At 47.0% G+C, this 17,143-nt stretch overlaps 2 protein-coding genes across 2 annotated transcripts in view; one reads left to right on the forward strand and one right to left on the reverse strand.

Moving 5' to 3' along the window:
* The window catches only part of CROCC2 (ciliary rootlet coiled-coil, rootletin family member 2), a 215,380-nt gene that overhangs the window by 37,925 nt on the left and 160,312 nt on the right, over window positions 1–17,143 (reverse strand). The window contains exons 29-30 of the mRNA XM_078854217.1: window positions 12,989–13,109; window positions 12,083–12,246 (exon numbers count right to left, since the gene is read on the reverse strand). Of these exons, the coding sequence (XP_078710343.1) occupies window positions 12,083–12,246; window positions 12,989–13,109 (285 nt within the window). The remainder of the gene's footprint in view (window positions 1–12,082; window positions 12,247–12,988; window positions 13,110–17,143) is intronic.
* Window positions 1,804–12,041, forward strand: LOC144930860 (uncharacterized). The gene is made up of 3 exons (XM_078854318.1): window positions 1,804–2,014; window positions 2,390–4,322; window positions 12,027–12,041. Exons 2-3 carry the CDS (start codon window positions 3,105–3,107, stop codon window positions 12,039–12,041), a joined length of 1,233 nt encoding a protein of 410 aa, XP_078710444.1. The 5' UTR covers window positions 1,804–2,014; window positions 2,390–3,104.

Genomic DNA, 17,143 nt, shown 5'->3' on the forward strand with positions numbered 1-17,143 from the left:
TGAGTTCCAATTCAGCAGTTTCTCGCTGGAGTCTGGATTTGAAGTTTTTTTGTTTTAAGATAGCGACCTTCATGTCTGTGATCGCGTGACCAGAGAGATTGAAGTGTTCTCCGACTGGTTTATGAATGTTATAATTCTTGACATCTGATTTGTGTCCATTTATTCTTTTACGTAGAGACTGTCCAGTTTGACCAATGTACATGGCAGAGGGGCATTGCTGGCACATGATGGCATATATCACATTGGTGGATGTGCAGGTGAACGAGCCTCTGATAGTGTGGCTGATGTGATTAGGCCCTGTGATGGTGTCCCCTGAATAGATATGTGGGCACAGTTGGCAACGGGCTTTGTTGCAAGGAGAAGTTCCTGGGTTAGTGGTTCTGTTGTGTGGTATGTGGCTGTTGGTGAGTATTTGCTTCAGGTTGCGGGGCTGTCTGTAGGCAAGGACTGGCCTGTCTCCCAAGATTTGTGAGAGTGTTGGGTCATCCTTTAGGATAGGTTGTAGATCCTTAATAATGCGTTGGAGGGGTTTTAGTTGGGGGCTGAAGGTGACGGCTAGTGGCGTTCTGTTATTTTCTTTGTTAGGCCTGTCCTGTAGTAGGTAACTTCTGGGAACTCTTCTGGCTCTATCAATCTGTTTCTTTACTTCTGCAGGTGGGTATTGTAGTTGTAAGAAAGCTTGACAGAGATCTTGTAGGTGTTTGTCTCTGTCTGAGGGGTTGGAGCAAATGCGGTTGTATCGCAGAGCTTGGCTGTAGACGATGGATCGTGTGGTGTGGTCAGGGTGAAAGCTGGAGGCATGCAGGTAGGAATAGCGGTCAGTAGGTTTCCGGTATAGGGTGGTGTTTATGTGACCATTGTTTATTAGCACTGTAGTGTCCAGGAAGTGGATCTCTTGTGTGGACTGGACCAGGCTGAGGTTGGTGGTGGGATGGAAATTATTGAAATCATGGTGGAATTCCTCAAGGGCTTCTTTTCCATGGGTCCAGATGATGAAGATGTCATCAATATAGCGCAAGTAGAGTAGGGGCTTTAGGGGACGAGAGCTGAGGAAGCGTTGTTCTAAATCAGCCATAAAAATGTTGGCATACTGTGGGGCCATGCGGGTACCCATAGCAGTGCCGCTGATCTGAAGGTATACATTGTCCCCAAATGTGAAGTAGTTATGGGTAAGGACAAAGTCACAAAGTTCAGCCACCAGGTTAGCCGTGACATTATCGGGGATAGTGTTCTTGACAGCTTGTAGTCCATCTTTGTGTGGAATGTTGGTGTAGAGGGCTTCTACATCCATAGTGGCCAGGATGGTGTTATCAGGAAGATCACCGATGGATTGTAGTTTCCTCAGGAAGTCAGTGGTGTCTCGAAGGTAGCTGGGAGTGCTGGTAGCGTAGGGCCTGAGGAGGGAGTCTACATAGCCAGACAATCCTGCTGTCAGGGTGCCAATGCCTGAGATGATGGGGTGCCCAGGATTTCCAGGTTTATGGATCTTGGGTAGTAGATAGAATATCCCAGGCCGGGGTTCCAGGGGTGTGTCTGTGCGGATTTGATCTTGTGCTTTTTCAGGAAGTTTCTTGAGCAAATGCTGTAGTTGCTTTTGGTAACTCTCAGTGGGATCAGAGGGTAATGGCTTGTAGAAACTCGTGTTGGAGAGCTGCCGAGCAGCCTCTTGTTCATATTCCGACCTATTCATGACGACAACAGCACCTCCTTTGTCAGCCTTTTTGATTATGATGTCAGAGTTGTTTCTGAGGCTGTGGATGGCATTGCGTTCCGCATCTGATTGGCTGCTAGCCTGCAGGGGGCGGGCAGTAGGGTGTCTGTTTGTTTGCGACAGGGAAGCCTGGCTGTTTAAAAATAGCCAGAGCTTCGCGAACCAGCTGAGCGGCGGAGAACCAGCTGAGCAGCGGGGACAGCAGAGCAGCACACAGCAGGAGTTTGCCTGGGAGTTCGCCTGGAGGGAGCCCAGTGAGGCTTACGTCTTGCAAACTGCTCTGAGGAAGCTCATAGTAGGAAGGTGATATGGAAGGGGGGGGTTCAGCTGTTGTGACCTGCACTGGATGTGCCATGTTTGTCTTTCTTCCACAGGACAGAAGCGACTTTGTCTGTACAAAGTGCAAGCTGGTCTCCATATTGGAAGAGAAGATTGAAGGTCTGGAGCAACAGATAACAACCCTGCGTTGCATACGGGAAACTGAGGATTTCCTGGACGAAACTCAGGATAGGCTTCTAGGGGCACAAAGCTCTACAGATATAGAGCAGGTTGCACAGAGGAGCCAAGAGACCAGTGAAGAAGCTTGGCAACATGTGACCTCCAGAAGAGGTAAGCGGAATGTCCGGGTTCCAGTAACACAGACACAGGTAACTAACCGCTTTCATGTTCTCTCCACAGGTATCGTTGCGGAGAGTGGACCAGATGATATGTCTGGGGCGAGAAAGCAGAAGGAGACTCCGCTGGTTGGAAGGCATGAGATGCGCTGTCCTGAGGTTGGGGGTTCCACGACCACCACCCCCAAGAGGAGAAGGCGGGTGGTGGTGGTCGGGGACTCTCTCCTCCGGGGGACTGAGTCATCTATCTGCCGCCCTGACCGGGAAAACCGAGAAGTCTGCTGCTTGCCAGGGGCTAAGATTCGTGATGTGACGGAGAGACTGCCGAGACTCATCAAGCCCTCGGATCGCTACCCCTTCCTGCTTCTCCACGTGGGCACCAATGATACTGCCAAGAATGACCTTGAGCGGATCACTGCGGACTATGTGGCTCTAGGAAGAAGAATAAAGGAGTTGGAGGCGCAAGTGGTGTTCTCGTCCATCCTCCCCGTGGAAGGAAAAGGCCTAGGTAGGGAGTGTCGAATCGTGGAAGTCAACGAATGGCTACGCAGATGGTGTCGGAGAGAAGGCTTTGGTTTCTTTGACCATGGGATGGTGTTCCATGAAGGAGGAGTGCTGGGTAGAGACGGGCTCCATCTTACGAAGAGAGGGAAGAGCATCTTTGCCAGCAGGCTGGCTAACCTAGTGAGGAGGGCTTTAAACTAGGTTCACCGGGGGAAGGAGACCAAAGCCCTGAGGTAAGTGGGAAAGCGGGATACCGGGAGGAAGCACAGGCAGGAATGTCTGTGAGGGGAGGGCTCCTGCCTCATACTGGCAATGAGGGGCGATCAACAGGTTATCTCAAGTGCTTATATACAAATGCACAAAGCCTTGGAAACAAGCAGGGAGAACTGGAGGTCCTGGTGATGTCAAGGAACTATGACGTGATCGGAATAACAGAGACTTGGTGGGATAACTCATATGACTGGAGTACTGTCATGGATGGTTATAAACTGTTCAGGAAGGACAGGCAGGGCAGAAAAGGTGGGGGAGTAGCACTGTATGTAAGGGAGCAGTATGACTGCTCAGAGCTCCGGTACGAAACTGCAGAAAAACCTGAGTGTCTCTGGATTAAGTTTAGAAGTGTGTGCAACAAGAGTGATGTAGTGGTGGGAGTCTGCTATAGACCACCGGACCAGGGGGATGAGGTGGATGAGGCTTTCTTCCGGCAGCTCACGGAAGCTACTAGATCGCATGCCCTGATTCTCATGGGTGACTTTAATTTTCCTGATATCTGCTGGGAGAGCAATACAGCGGTGCATAGACAATCCAGGAAGTTTTTGGAAAGCGTAGGGGACAATTTCCTGGCGCAAGTGCTAGAGGAGCCAACTAGGGGGGGTGCTTTTCTTGACCTGCTGCTCACAAACCGGGTAGAATTAGTGGGGGAAGCAAAAGTGGATGGGAATCTGGGAGGCAGTGACCATGAGTTGGTTGAGTTCAGGATCCTGACGCAGGGAACAAAGGTAAGCAGCAGGATACGGACCCTGGACTTCAGGAAAGCAGACTTCGACTCCCTCAGGGAACGGATGGCCAGGATCCCCTGGGGGACTAACTTGAAGGGGAAAGGAGTCCAGGAGAGCTGGCTGTATTTCAAGGAATCCCTGTTGAGGTTACAGGGACAAACCATCCCGATGAGTCGAAAGAATAGTAAATATGGCAGGCGACCAACTTGGCTTAATGGTGAAATCCTAGCGGATCTTAAACATAAAAAAGAAGCTTACAAGAAGTGGAAGGTTGGACATATGACCAGGGAAGAGTATAAAAATATTGCTCGGGCATGTAGGAATGTTATCAGGAGGGCCAAATCGCACCTGGAGCTGCAGCTAGCCAGAGATGTCAAGAGTAACAAGAAGGGTTTCTTCAGGTATGTTGGCAACAAGAAGAAAGCCAAGGAATGTGTGGGCCCCTTACTGAATGAGGGAGGCAACCTAGTGACAGAGGATGTGGAAAAAGCTAATGTACTCAATGCTTTTTTTGCCTCTGTTTTCACTAACAAGGTCAGCTCCCAGACTGCTGCGCTGGGCATCACAAAATGCGGAAGAGATGGCCAGCCCTCTGTGGAGATAGAGGCGGTTAGGGACTATTTAGAAAAGCTGGACGTGCACAAGTCCATGGGGCCGGACGAGTTGCATCCGAGAGTGCTGAAGGAATTGGCGGCTGTGATTGCAGAGCCACTGGCCATTATCTTTGAAAACTCGTGGCGAACCGGGGAAGTCCCGGATGACTGGAAAAAGGCTAATGTAGTGCCAATCTTTAAAAAAGGGAAGAAGGAAGATCCTGGGAACTACAGGCCAGTCAGCCTCACCTCAGTCCCTGGAAAAATCATGGAGCAGGTCCTCAAAGAATCAATCCTGAAGCACTTGCATGAGAGGAAAGTGATCAGGAACAGCCAGCATGGATTCACCAAGGGAAGGTCATGCCTGACTAATCTAATCGCCTTTTATGATGAGATTACTGGTTCTGTGGATGAAGGGAAAGCAGTGGATGTATTGTTTCTTGACTTTAGCAAAGCTTTTGACACGGTCTCCCATAGTATTCTTGTCAGCAAGTTAAGGAAGTATGGGCTGGATGAATGCACCATAAGGTGGGTAGAAAGCTGGCTAAATTGTCGGGCTCAACGGGTAGTGATCAATGGCTCCATGTCTAGTTGGCAGCCGGTATCAAGTGGAGTGCCCCAGGGGTCGGTCCTGGGGCCGGTTTTATTCAATATCTTCATAAATGATCTGGAGGATGGTGTGGATTGCACTCTCAGCAAATTTGCGGATGATACTAAACTGGGAGGAGTGGTAGATACGCTGGAGGGGAGGGATAGGATACAGAAGGACCTAGACCAATTGGAAGATTGGGCCAAAAGGAATCTGATGAGGTTCAATAAGGATAAGTGCAGGGTCCTGCACTTAGGACGGAAGAACCCAATGCACAGCTACAGACTAGGGACCGAATGGCTAGGCAGCAGTTCTGCGGAAAAGGACCTAGGGGTGACAGTGGACGAGAAGCTGGATATGAGTCAGCAGTGTGCCCTTGTTGCCAAGAATGCCAAGAATGGCATTTTGGGATGTATAAGTAGGGGCATAGCGAGCAGATCGAGGGACGTGATCGTTCCCCTCTATTCGACATTGGTGAGGCCTCATCTGGAGTACTGTGTCCAGTTTTGGGCCCCACACTTCAAGAAGGATGTGGATAAATTGGAGAGAGTCCAGCGAAGGGCAACAAAAATGATTAGGGGACTGGAACACATGAGTTATGAGGAGAGGCTGAGGGAGCTGGGATTGTTTAGCCTGCAGAAGAGAAGAATGAGGGGGGATTTTATAGCTGCTTTCAACTACCTGAAAGGGGGTTCCAAAGAGGATGGCTCTAGACTGTTCTCAATGGTAGCAGATGACAGAACGAGGAGTAATGGTCTCAAGTTGCAGTGGGGGAGGTTTAGATTGGATATTAGGAAAAACTTTTTCACTAAGAGGGTGGTGAAACACTGGAATGCGTTACCTAGGGAGGTGGTAGAATCTCCTTCCTTAGAGGTTTTTAAGGTCAGGCTTGACAAAGCCCTGGCTGGGATGATTTAACTGGGAATTGGTCCTGCTTTGAGCAGGGGGTTGGACTAGATGACCTTCTGGGGTCCCTTCCAACCCTGATATTCTATGATTCTATGATGATTCTATGGCTGAGGTTATGGGGCAAGTGATGCTGCTTTTCCACAAAAAGCAGCATCACTTTTTGTGGAAAAGCAGCATCACTTGCCCCATAACCTCAGCCATGCGGAACGCAATGCCATCCACAGCCTCAGAAACAACTCTGACATCATAATCAAAAAGGCTGACAAAGGAGGTGCTGTTGTCGTCATGAATAGGTCGGAATATGAACAAGAGGCTGCTCGGCAGCTCTCCAACACGAGTTTCTACAAGCCATTACCCTCTGATCCCACTGAGAGTTACCAAAAGCAACTACAGCATTTGCTCAAGAAACTTCCTGAAAAAGCACAAGATCAAATCCGCACAGACACACCCCTGGAACCCCGGCCTGGGATATTCTATCTACTACCCAAGATCCATAAACCTGGAAATCCTGGGCACCCCATCATCTCAGGCATTGGCACCCTGACAGCAGGATTGTCTGGCTATGTAGACTCCCTCCTCAGGCCCTACGCTACCAGCACTCCCAGCTACCTTCGAGACACCACTGACTTCCTGAGGAAACTACAATCCATCGGTGATCTTCCTGATAACACCATCCTGGCCACTATGGATGTAGAAGCCCTCTACACCAACATTCCACACAAAGATGGACTACAAGCTGTCAAGAACACTATCCCCGATAATGTCACGGCTAACCTGGTGGCTGAACTTTGTGACTTTGTCCTTACCCATAACTACTTCACATTTGGGGACAATGTATACCTTCAGATCAGCGGCACTGCTATGGGTACCCGCATGGCCCCACAGTATGCCAACATTTTTATGGCTGATTTAGAACAACGCTTCCTCAGCTCTCGTTCCCTAAAGCCCCTACTCTACTTGCGCTATATTGATGACATCTTCATCATCTGGACCCATGGAAAAGAAGCCCTTGAGGAATTCCACCATGATTTCAACAATTTCCATCCCACCACCAACCTCAGCCTGGTCCAGTCCACACAAGAGGTCCACTTCCTGGACACTACAGTGCTAATAAACAATGGTCACATAAACACCACCCTATACCGGAAACCTACTGACCGCTATTCCTACCTGCATGCCTCCAGCTTTCACCCTGACCACACCACACGATCCATCGTCTACAGCCAAGCTCTGTGATACAACTGCATTTGCTCCAACCCCTCAGACAGAGACAAACACCTACAAGATCTCTGTCAAGCTTTCTTACAACTACAATACCCACCTGCAGAAGTAAAGAAACAGATTGATAGAGCCAGAAGAGTTCCCAGAAGTTACCTACTACAGGACAGGCCTAACAAAGAAAATAACAGAACGCCACTAGCCGTCACCTTCAGCCCCCAACTAAAACCCCTCCAACGCATTATTAAGGATCTACAACCTATCCTAAAGGATGACCCAACACTCTCACAAATCTTGGGAGACAGGCCAGTCCTTGCCTACAGACAGCCCCGCAACCTGAAGCAAATACTCACCAACAGCCACATACCACACAACAGAACCACTAACCCAGGAACTTCTCCTTGCAACAAAGCCCGTTGCCAACTGTGCCCACATATCTATTCAGGGGACACCATCACAGGGCCTAATCACATCAGCCACACTATCAGAGGCTCGTTCACCTGCACATCCACCAATGTGATATATGCCATCATGTGCCAGCAATGCCCCTCTGCCATGTACATTGGTCAAACTGGACAGTCTCTACGTAAAAGAATAAATGGACACAAATCAGATGTCAAGAATTATAACATTCATAAACCAGTCGGAGAACACTTCAATCTCTCTGGTCACGCGATCACAGACATGAAGGTCGCTATCTTAAAACAAAAAAACTTCAAATCCAGACTCCAGCGAGAAACTGCTGAATTGGAACTCATTTGCAAATTGGATACTATTAATTTAGGCTTAAATAGAGACTTGGAGTGGCTAAGTCATTATGCAAGGTAGCCTGTTTCCTCTTGTTTTTTCCTACCCCCCCCCCCCCCCCAGATGTTCTGGTTTAACTTGGATTTTAACTTGAAGAGTGGTCAGTTTGGATGAGCTATTACCAGCAGGAGAGTGAGTTTGTGTGTGTATGGGGGTGGGGGGGATGTGAGAACCTGGATTTGTGCAGGAAATAGCCCAGCTTGATTGTCATGCACATTGTGTAAAGAGTTGTCACTTTGGATGGGCTATCACCAGCAGGAGAGTGAATTTGTGTGGGGGGGTGGAGGGTGAGAAAACCTGGATTTGTGCTGGAAATCACTTTAGATAAGCTATTACCAGCAGGACAGTGGGGTGGGAATAGGTATTGTTTCATATTCTCTGTGTATATATAAAGCCTGCTGCAGTTTCCACGATATGCATCTGAGGAAGTGAGCTGTAGCTCACGAAAGCTTATGCTCTAATAAATTGGTTAGTCTCTAAGGTGCCACAAGTCCTCCTTTTCTTTTTGCGAATACAGACTAACACGGCTGTTACTCTGAAACCTTTAAAAAGTGGAAGTTAAATCCTAATGAGGAAAATAGAAAGGAGCATAACTCTGGCAAATGAAGTGTAAAAATATAATTAGGAAGCCCAAAAAAGAATTTGAAGAACAGCTAGACAAAGACTCAAAAATTAATAGCAGATTTTTTTTAAGTACATCAGAAGCAGGAAGCCTGCTAAATGACCAGAGGGGCCTGTTATACATATAAAGGGAAGGTAACCACTTTTCTGTATACAGTGCTATAAAATCCCTCCTGGCCAGAGGCAAAGTCCTTTTACCTGTAAAGGGTTAAGAAGCTCAGATAACCTGGCTGGCACCTCACTCAAAATGACCAATGAGGGGACAAGATACTTTCAAATTTGGAGAGGGGCGGAAGGCTTTTGTCTGTCTCTGTGATACCTTTGCCAGGAACAGTTCAAGGATGCAAGCCCTCCAGCTTCTGTAAAGTTAGTAAGTAATCTAGCTAGAAAATGTGTTAGGTTTTCTTTGTTTTGGCTTGTGAAATTCGCTGTGCTGGAGGAAATGTGTATTCCTGTTTTTGTGTCTTTTTGTCACTTAAAGTTTTGCCTAGAAGGATTCTCTATGTTTTGAATCTGACTGCCTGTAAGATTATCTTCCATTCTGATCTTATAGAGTTGTTCTCTTATCTTTTTTTGTTCTTCGAATAAAGTTCTGTTTTTTAAGAATCTGATTGGGTTTTCTGGGTGTTAAAAATCCAAGGCTAGTCTGTGGTCATCTTGTTTATTCTCAAGCCTCCCCAGGAAAGGAGGTTTAAGGGCGTGGGGGGATATTTTGGGGAAATAGGAACTCCAAGTGGTCTTTTCCCTGTTCTTTGTCTACATCACTTGGTGGTGGCAGCATACTGTTCAAAGACAAGGCGAAGTTTGTGCCTTGGGAAATTTTTTAATCTAAACTGGTAAAAATAAGCTTAGGGGGTCTTTCATGCGGGTCCCCACAGCTGTATTTTAGAGTTCAGAGTGGGGAAGGAACCCTGACAGGGCCACTGGACAATTGAGGTGCTAAAGGAGCACTCAAGGATGATAAGGCCATTGTGGAGAAATTAAATGAATTCTTTGCATCAGTCTTCATGGCCAAGGTTGTGAGGGAGATTCCCAAACCTGAGCCACTCTTTTTAGGTGACAAATCTGAGGAACTGTCCCAGATTGAGGTATCATTAGAGGAGGTTTTAGAACAAATTGATAAATTAATAGTAATAAGTCACCAGGACCAGATGGTATTCACCCAAGAGTTTTGAAGGAACTCAAATGTGAAATTGCAGAACTACAAACTGTAGTCTTAACCTATCATTTAAAACAGTTTCTGTGCCAAATGACTGGAGGATAGCTAATATAATGCCAATTTTTAGGGTACAGATGTGGGGACCCGCATGAAAGACCCCCTAAGCTTATTTCTACCAGCTTAGGTTAAAAATTTCCCCAAGGCACAAATTCTTCCTTGTCCTTGGACGGTATCGCTGCCACCATCAAGTGAATTAGACAAAGATTCAAGGAAAAGAACCACTTGGAGTTCCTGTTCCTCAAAATATCCCCCCAAGTCCCTTCACCCCCTTTCCTGGGGAGGCTTGAGATACAAGGTGAGCACAGACCAGCCCCTTGGGTTTTTAGGACACTAAAAATGAATCAGATTCTTAAAAGCAGAACTTTGTTATAAAGAAAAAGTAAAAGCAGCACCTCTGTAAAATCAGGATGGAAGGTAATTTTATAGGGTAATCAGAGTCAAAACAGAGGATTCCCCTCTAGGCAAAACTTTAAAGTTACAAAAAAAACCCAGGAATAAACCTCCCTCTTAGCCTAGGGAAAATTCACAAGCTAAAACAAAAGATAATTTAATGCATTTCCTTCCTATTACTTACAATTTGTAATCTTAGATGCTTAGTTCAGGTATGGCTTTAGGAGATGTATTTTCCCTGCCCTGGTTCCTCGCTGTCCTGGAGAGAACACAAAAAAACACAAAACAAAAACCTTCCCCCACAGATTTGAAAGTATCTTCTTCCCTTATTGGTCCTTTTGGTCAGGTGCCAACCAGGTTATCTGAGCTTCTTAACCCTTTACAGGTAATAGAGGGATTTTATGCTACTCTCAGCTGTATGTTTATGACACAGGCCAGTAAACCTGACTTTTGTAAAGGGAAATCATGTTTCACCAATCTACTACAATTCTTTGAGGGGGTGAACAAGCATATGGACAAGGAGGATCCAGCAGATATAATGTATTTAGATTTTCAGAAAGCCTTTGATAAGGTTCCCTCACTAAAGGATCTTAAGCAAAGTAAGCAGTCATGGGATAAGAGGGAAGGTTCTCTCATGGATTGGTAACTGGTTAAAATATAGGATACAAAGGGTAGGAATAAATGGTCAGTTTTCAGAATGGAGAGAGGTAAATGGTGATTCCCCCAGGGGTGTACTGGGACCAGTTCTATTCAACATATTTATAAACAATCTGGAAAAAGGGGTAAACAGTGAGGTGGCAAAACGTACAGATGATACAAAACTACTGAAGACAGTTAAGTCCCAGGCAGACTGTGAAGAGCTACAAAAAGATATCTCAAAATTGGGTGACTGGGCAACAAAATGGCAGATGAAATTCAGTGTTGATAAATACAAAGTAATGCACATTGGAAAACATAATCCCAACTATACATATAAAATGATGGGGTCCAAATTAGCTGTTACCACTCAAAAAAGAGATCTTGGAGTCATTGTTCTCTGAAAACATCCACTCAATGTGCAGCAGCAGTCAAAAAAGCAAACAGAATGTTGGGCATAATTAAGAAAGGGATAGATAATAAGACAGAAAATATCATATTCCTCGATATAAATCCATGGTACACCCACATCTTGAATACTTCGTGCAGATGTGGTCACCCCATCTCAAAAAAGATATATTGGACTTGGGAAAAGTTCAGAAAAGGGCAAGAAAAATTATTCGGGGTATGGAACAGCTGCCGTATGAGGAGAGATTAATAAGACTTGGACTTTTCAGCTTGGAAAAGAGACGAAGGGGGGATATGATTGAGTTCTATAAAATCATGACTGGCCTGGAGAAAGTAAATAAGGAAGTGTTATTTACTCCTTCTCATAACACAAGAACTAGGGGCCACCAAATGAAATTAATAGGCAACAGGTTTAAAACAAACAAAAGGAAGTATTTCTTCACATAACGCATGGTCAACCTGTGGAACTCTTTGCCAGAGGATGTTGTGAAGACCAAGACCATAACAGATTCAAAAAAGAACTAGATACATTAATGGAGGATAGGTCCATCAATAGCCATTAGCCAGGGTGGGCAGGGATGATGTCCCTAGCCTCTGTTTGCCAGAAGCTGGGAATGGATGACAAGGGATGGATCACTTGATGTTTACCTGCTCTGTTCATTCCCTTTGGGACACCTGGCATTGGTCACTGTTGGAAGACAAGCTACTGGGCTAGATGGACTTTTGGTCTGATCCAATATGGCCGTTCTTATAACTTTCCCTTTCCACTGGTGACTTTTACAGTGCTCCCCCTCCCTGTTTCCTAACAGGTGGCTGCCCCATAACATGCACTTCTTACTCCTTCTCCTCGCAGGCTCAGACCCACCTGCAGCTCCCTGTTCCTCTCCTGCCTGGCATGCATGCTGCACTCCAGGGTAGCGATCTGCTCTGCCAACTCGTGGTGCTCCCTCTCCACTCTCCGAATGGTCTCTTCCTGAAGCGCCAGGGCCATCTGTGTACTGCTCAGGCACCCGTCCATGCCTCGCTTGCCTGGGTATGGGAAAGAAGAGGCGGGGTTTGAGGAATGGGCTCTGACCGGAGTGGGGGGTCTGTCCCACAGTGATCTGTGGGAGGGAGAAGAGCACTGCTTCCCCAGTGGATCTCTTCGATGGCTGGGGGAGCAATCCAGCCAAGCCATCACTCAGCCTCCTGAAGTCCCCGAGCTACATGTGAACAGCGAGTTCGCTGGATCTAAGGGTTGCTGCATCAGTTCATGGGGATATCACCCCAAAGAAGCCATGTGCCAGGAACCCAGCCCTGGACTCCATGAAGCAAGGCAGGGCTGACCACATCAGGAAGCCAAAGAGAGTCTGGCCTTGCCCCAAGGTCAGGAGCTTGCAATCCCTATGGATAAAGGCTGGGAGGACAAAAAGAGGCACTGAGAGCAGAAGTGGCTTGCTTGTTACCACATAACTCTTGGGCTCTGGTTGCAGGAGCATTTTTTGGCAAGCTCCTGTAGCTTTACACTTGTAGCTAATCTTCTAGTCACACACACCCTCCATCCCTCAGGTTGGGATGGCTGCATCCTGGCCATGAGGTCAGGGCTTGCCTGGCATCACTTTTCAATCCCAAATTAGAACCTCTCCAGTTCTGCCTGACCAGCAGGGCTAGCCCCTTCTGACACGAGAGGACAGCTGATCCTGTGTGCTCCTGCTGTTCCAGTGACAGAGTCTGCTCCAGCTGCATCAACTGAGCCTTATGGAATCAGAGGGAGAAGAGGAGAATGACTGGCCTTCCTCAGAGTCTGCCAGCAACTTTTGCAGCTGCAGGATGTGATTGCTGGTCTGGTCCCGGTCACTCGCCATTTCATTCAGCTGACGGTTCAGGTTCATCACCTGGGTCCTTAAATCATCCTGGGAGAAGGAAAAATAGCGTCAGGTTTTAAGTGCAGGCCAGAAAGAGGAATATGCCGAGACACAAGGGAGGAGGTGAAAGGAGAAAAGGAAATACATGAAACACTAAGTTTAACAATGGGGATTTCCTGATGCAAATCAGAACATCCCTGGAGCCAGAGCTCTAAGGCGTCCTGTAAATATTGGTGTTGTGTCAGTTTGTGAGTGTGATGTCTGGCACGCACATACACAAACGTGTCTACACAATGGCCCCAACAAAGGACCATTTTAATCTCTCAGTGTCCCCTTCCCCAAAGTCTTCTGAGCATCTTTAAATGTCACTGAACTGCCAAGCTCAGCAAATGAAAGCAACGTATGCTAACAGATCCTTAGCTGTATAACTGACTATGCTGTGGATCTATCCTGATTTACACCTCAGAGTCCAGTGTGGGAAATGGGAAAGGAGGACTCAGCAGCAATCCCATACCCAGCACCTAAAACACACCAAACCTCCACCTCACACTGCAAGCCAGGAAGGCGGATGGAGTGGTTCTTAAAATATAGGGTGTGACATTCCCCTCTGGTGTTGTCTGGACCACTGATCTGCTAGGCTACTCCAATCCTTAACTCTGGGAGCCAGCCTTACCCAGCTCTGCTGTGAGAACCCCCACTCCTGGACTGTTCACGCACAGCCTCTGGCATGTAAGCTGCTCCCAGCTACTTGCAAGCGAATGACACTAGCCAGTATCTCCGGTCCCAGAAACAACCCTAGGAACCTCCATTTTGCAGTGTCCAGTTATGTCCACTGGATGTTGCAAGCTTATATAAGTTTGTCAATTTAACAAAGAAATTGATATGTACCAGGCTTGTTCTCCTAAGGGAAGTCTCTGACACACTGCAAACCAAATGCACTGCTTCAGGTAGAATAAACAAACAGATTTATTAACTATAAAGGTAGAACAGCAGAGAGGCTAACAGGGGGAGTTTGCCTGGGAGTTCACCTTGGAAAAGCCCACTGAGGCTTTCATCTTACATGCTTCTGTGAGTAATAACTGCAACAGCTGAAGAAGCTCTTAGAAGGAAGGTAATATGGATGGTGAGCGATCAGCTCTTGTGACCTGCACAAGATGTACCACGTTTGTCTTTCTTCGACAGGACAGAAGCGACTTTGTCTGCACAAAGTGCAAGCTGGTCTCCATATTGGAAGAGAAGGTTCAAGGACTGGAGAAACAAGTATTAACCCTGCATTGCATAAGAGAAAATGAAGGTTTCCTGGACAGATGTCAGGATATGCTTCTGCGGGCACAACATTCTGAGGAATCAGAGCAGGCTGTGCAGCGGGGACAGAAGGACGGTGAAGAAAATTGGCTGAGACTCATCAAGTCCTCAGATCACTCCCCCTTCCTGCTACTGCACGTGAGCACCAATGATACTGCCAAGAATGACCTTGAGCAGATCACTGCAGACTACGTGGCTCTGGGAAGAAGGATAAGGAGTTTGAGGCACAAGTGGTGTTCTCGTCCATCCTCCCTGTGGAAGGAAAAGGCCCAGGTAGAGACCGTCGAATTGTGAATGGCTACACAGGTGGTGTCGGAGAGAAGGCTTTGGATTCTTTGACCATGGGATGGTGTTCCAAGAAAAAGGATTGCTAGTCAGAGATGGGTTCCACCTAACAAAGAGTGGGAAGAGCATCTTCACAAGCAGGCTGGCTAACCTAGTGAGGAGGGCTTTAAACTAGGTTCACTGGGGGAAGGAGACCAAAACCCTGAAGTAAGTGGGGAAATGGGATACCAGGAGGAAGCACGAGCAGGAGAGCAGAAGAGGGGAGAACTCCTGCCTCATACTGAGAAAGTAGGACGATCAGCAAGTTATCTTAAGTGCCTACACACAAATGCAAAAAGCCTAGGAAACGAGCAGGGAGAAGTGGAATTCCTGGCACAGTCAAGGAATTATGATGTGATTGGAATCACAGAGACTTGGTGGGATAACTCACATAACTGAGTGGGTGGGAGAGATTCTGTGGCCTGCATTGTGTGGGAGGTCGGACCAGATGATCATAATGGTCCCTTCTAACCTTAGTATCTATGAATCTATGAACTGGAGTATTGTCATGGATGGATATAGACTCTTCAGGAAGGACTGGCAAGGCAGAAAAGTTGGGGGAGTTGCATTGTAAGTAAGAGAGCAATATGAATGCTCAGAGCTCCAGTATGAAACTGCAGAAAAAGAGAGTCTCTGGATTAAGTTCAGAAGTGTGAGCAACAAGGGCGATGTCGCGGGGGAGTCTGCTATAGACCACCGGACCAGGGAGATGAGGTGGACGAGGCTTTCTTCAGGCAACTAACAGAAGTTACTAGATCTCAAGCCCTGGTTCTCCTGGGGGACGTCAATCACCCTGATATCTGCTGGGAGAGCAATACAGCAGTGCACAGACAATCCAGGAAGGTTTTGGAAAGTGTGGGGGGACAATTTCCTGGTGTAAGTGCTGGAGGAACCAACTAGGGGCAGAGCTCTTCTTGACCTGCTGCTCACAAACTGGGAAGAATTAGTAGGGGAAGCAAAAGTGGATGGGAATCTGGGAGGCAATGACGATGAGATGGTCGAGTGCAGGATCCTGACAAAAGGAAAAAAGTTAAAGCAGCAGAATATGGACCCTGGACTTCAGAAAAGCAAACTTTGACTCCCTCAGGGAACTGATGGGCAGGATCCCCTGGGAGAATAACATGAGGGGGCAAGGAGTTCAGGAGAGCTGGCTGTATTTTAAAGCATCCTTACTGAGGTTGCAGGAACAAACCATCTAGAAAGAATAGTAAATATGGCAGCCAACCAGCTTGGCTTAACAGTGAAATCCTTGCTGATCTTAAACACAAAAAAGAAGCTTACAAGAAGTGGAAGCTTGGACAAATGACCAGGGAGGAGTATAAACATATTACACAGGCATGCAGGAGTGAAATCAGGAAGGCCAAATCACAACTGGAGTTGCAACTAGCAAGGGATGGTTAAGAGTAACAAGAAGGGTTTGTTTGGAGGTGGTGGAATCTCCTTCCTGGGAAGTTTTTAAGGTTAGGCTTGACAAAGCCCTGGCTGGGATGATTTAGTTGGGGATTGGTCCTGCTTTGAGCAGGGGGTTGGACTAGACGACCTCCTGAGGTCCCTTCCAACACTGATATTCTATTATTATAAGTCAAAGAATAACAAGTCAGATTTGGTGAAATGAAATAAAAGCAAAACGCATTCTAAGCTGATCTTAACACTTTCAATGTCCTTACAAACTTAGATGCTTCTCATCACAAGGCTGGCTTTTCAGCCAGGCTCTCCCCTTTGATCTGTGGTTCAGTCGCTTGGTGGTGGTGCTGTCTATAGATGTAGGTGGAAGAGAGAGAGCATGGCAAAATGTCTCTTCCCTTTTATCATGTCCTTGCTTTCCTCTTGGCTTTGCCCTGCTCCTCCCCTTCAGAGTCAGGTGAGCATTACCTCACTGCAGTCCCAAACTGCCCAAAGGAATGGGGTGACTTCCTCAAGGGTCTAACAGATTATTTTGTCGCTGCCTAAAACAGTGTCCATTGTTCCTGTGAGGCTGGGCTGGGTTTGTCCCATCCATGCCCTGATGAGGTGTGAACTGCCTCTCAGTTCTTGGAGAGTTTTTGCATGGGCTTGCTTTAAACCATGAGGATACATTTTCAGCCTCATAACTATATACATGAAATTATAACATATAACCTTACTATAACATTACTGTAACAATTACTATAACATCACTATAACTACCATGCTCAGTGCATTATGAGCCTTCCGAAGACACCCAATATGACAAACTTTGCATTGGATACCACACAATCATTTTATAAAGATGAACTTGGGGGTTAGGGTGTTCCCCTGAGGTACAGAGCGTCACACAGGGATTATGCACAGCCCCATCCTTCTTCCTGGTGTGTGGAGGGGCGACTTGCCCAGGGCAGCAGAGTAGAACCTGACTCTCCTGAATCCTACTCTCAGCTCTGCTACCCTGGGCAACTCACCCATCCACTCAGTGCTTCCATTTCCTCATCTGAATG

The sequence above is a fragment of the Lepidochelys kempii genome, chromosome 9, assembly GCF_965140285.1.
Source record: "Lepidochelys kempii isolate rLepKem1 chromosome 9, rLepKem1.hap1, whole genome shotgun sequence".
In the NCBI taxonomy this organism is placed as follows: Eukaryota; Metazoa; Chordata; order Testudines; family Cheloniidae; genus Lepidochelys; species Lepidochelys kempii.

What these genes read in the sequence shown, in the direction of transcription:
- LOC144930860 (XM_078854318.1), top strand. Translation starts at nt 3,105, where the DNA reads ATGTCTGTGAGGGGAGGGCTCCTGCCTCATACTGGCAATGAGGGGCGA.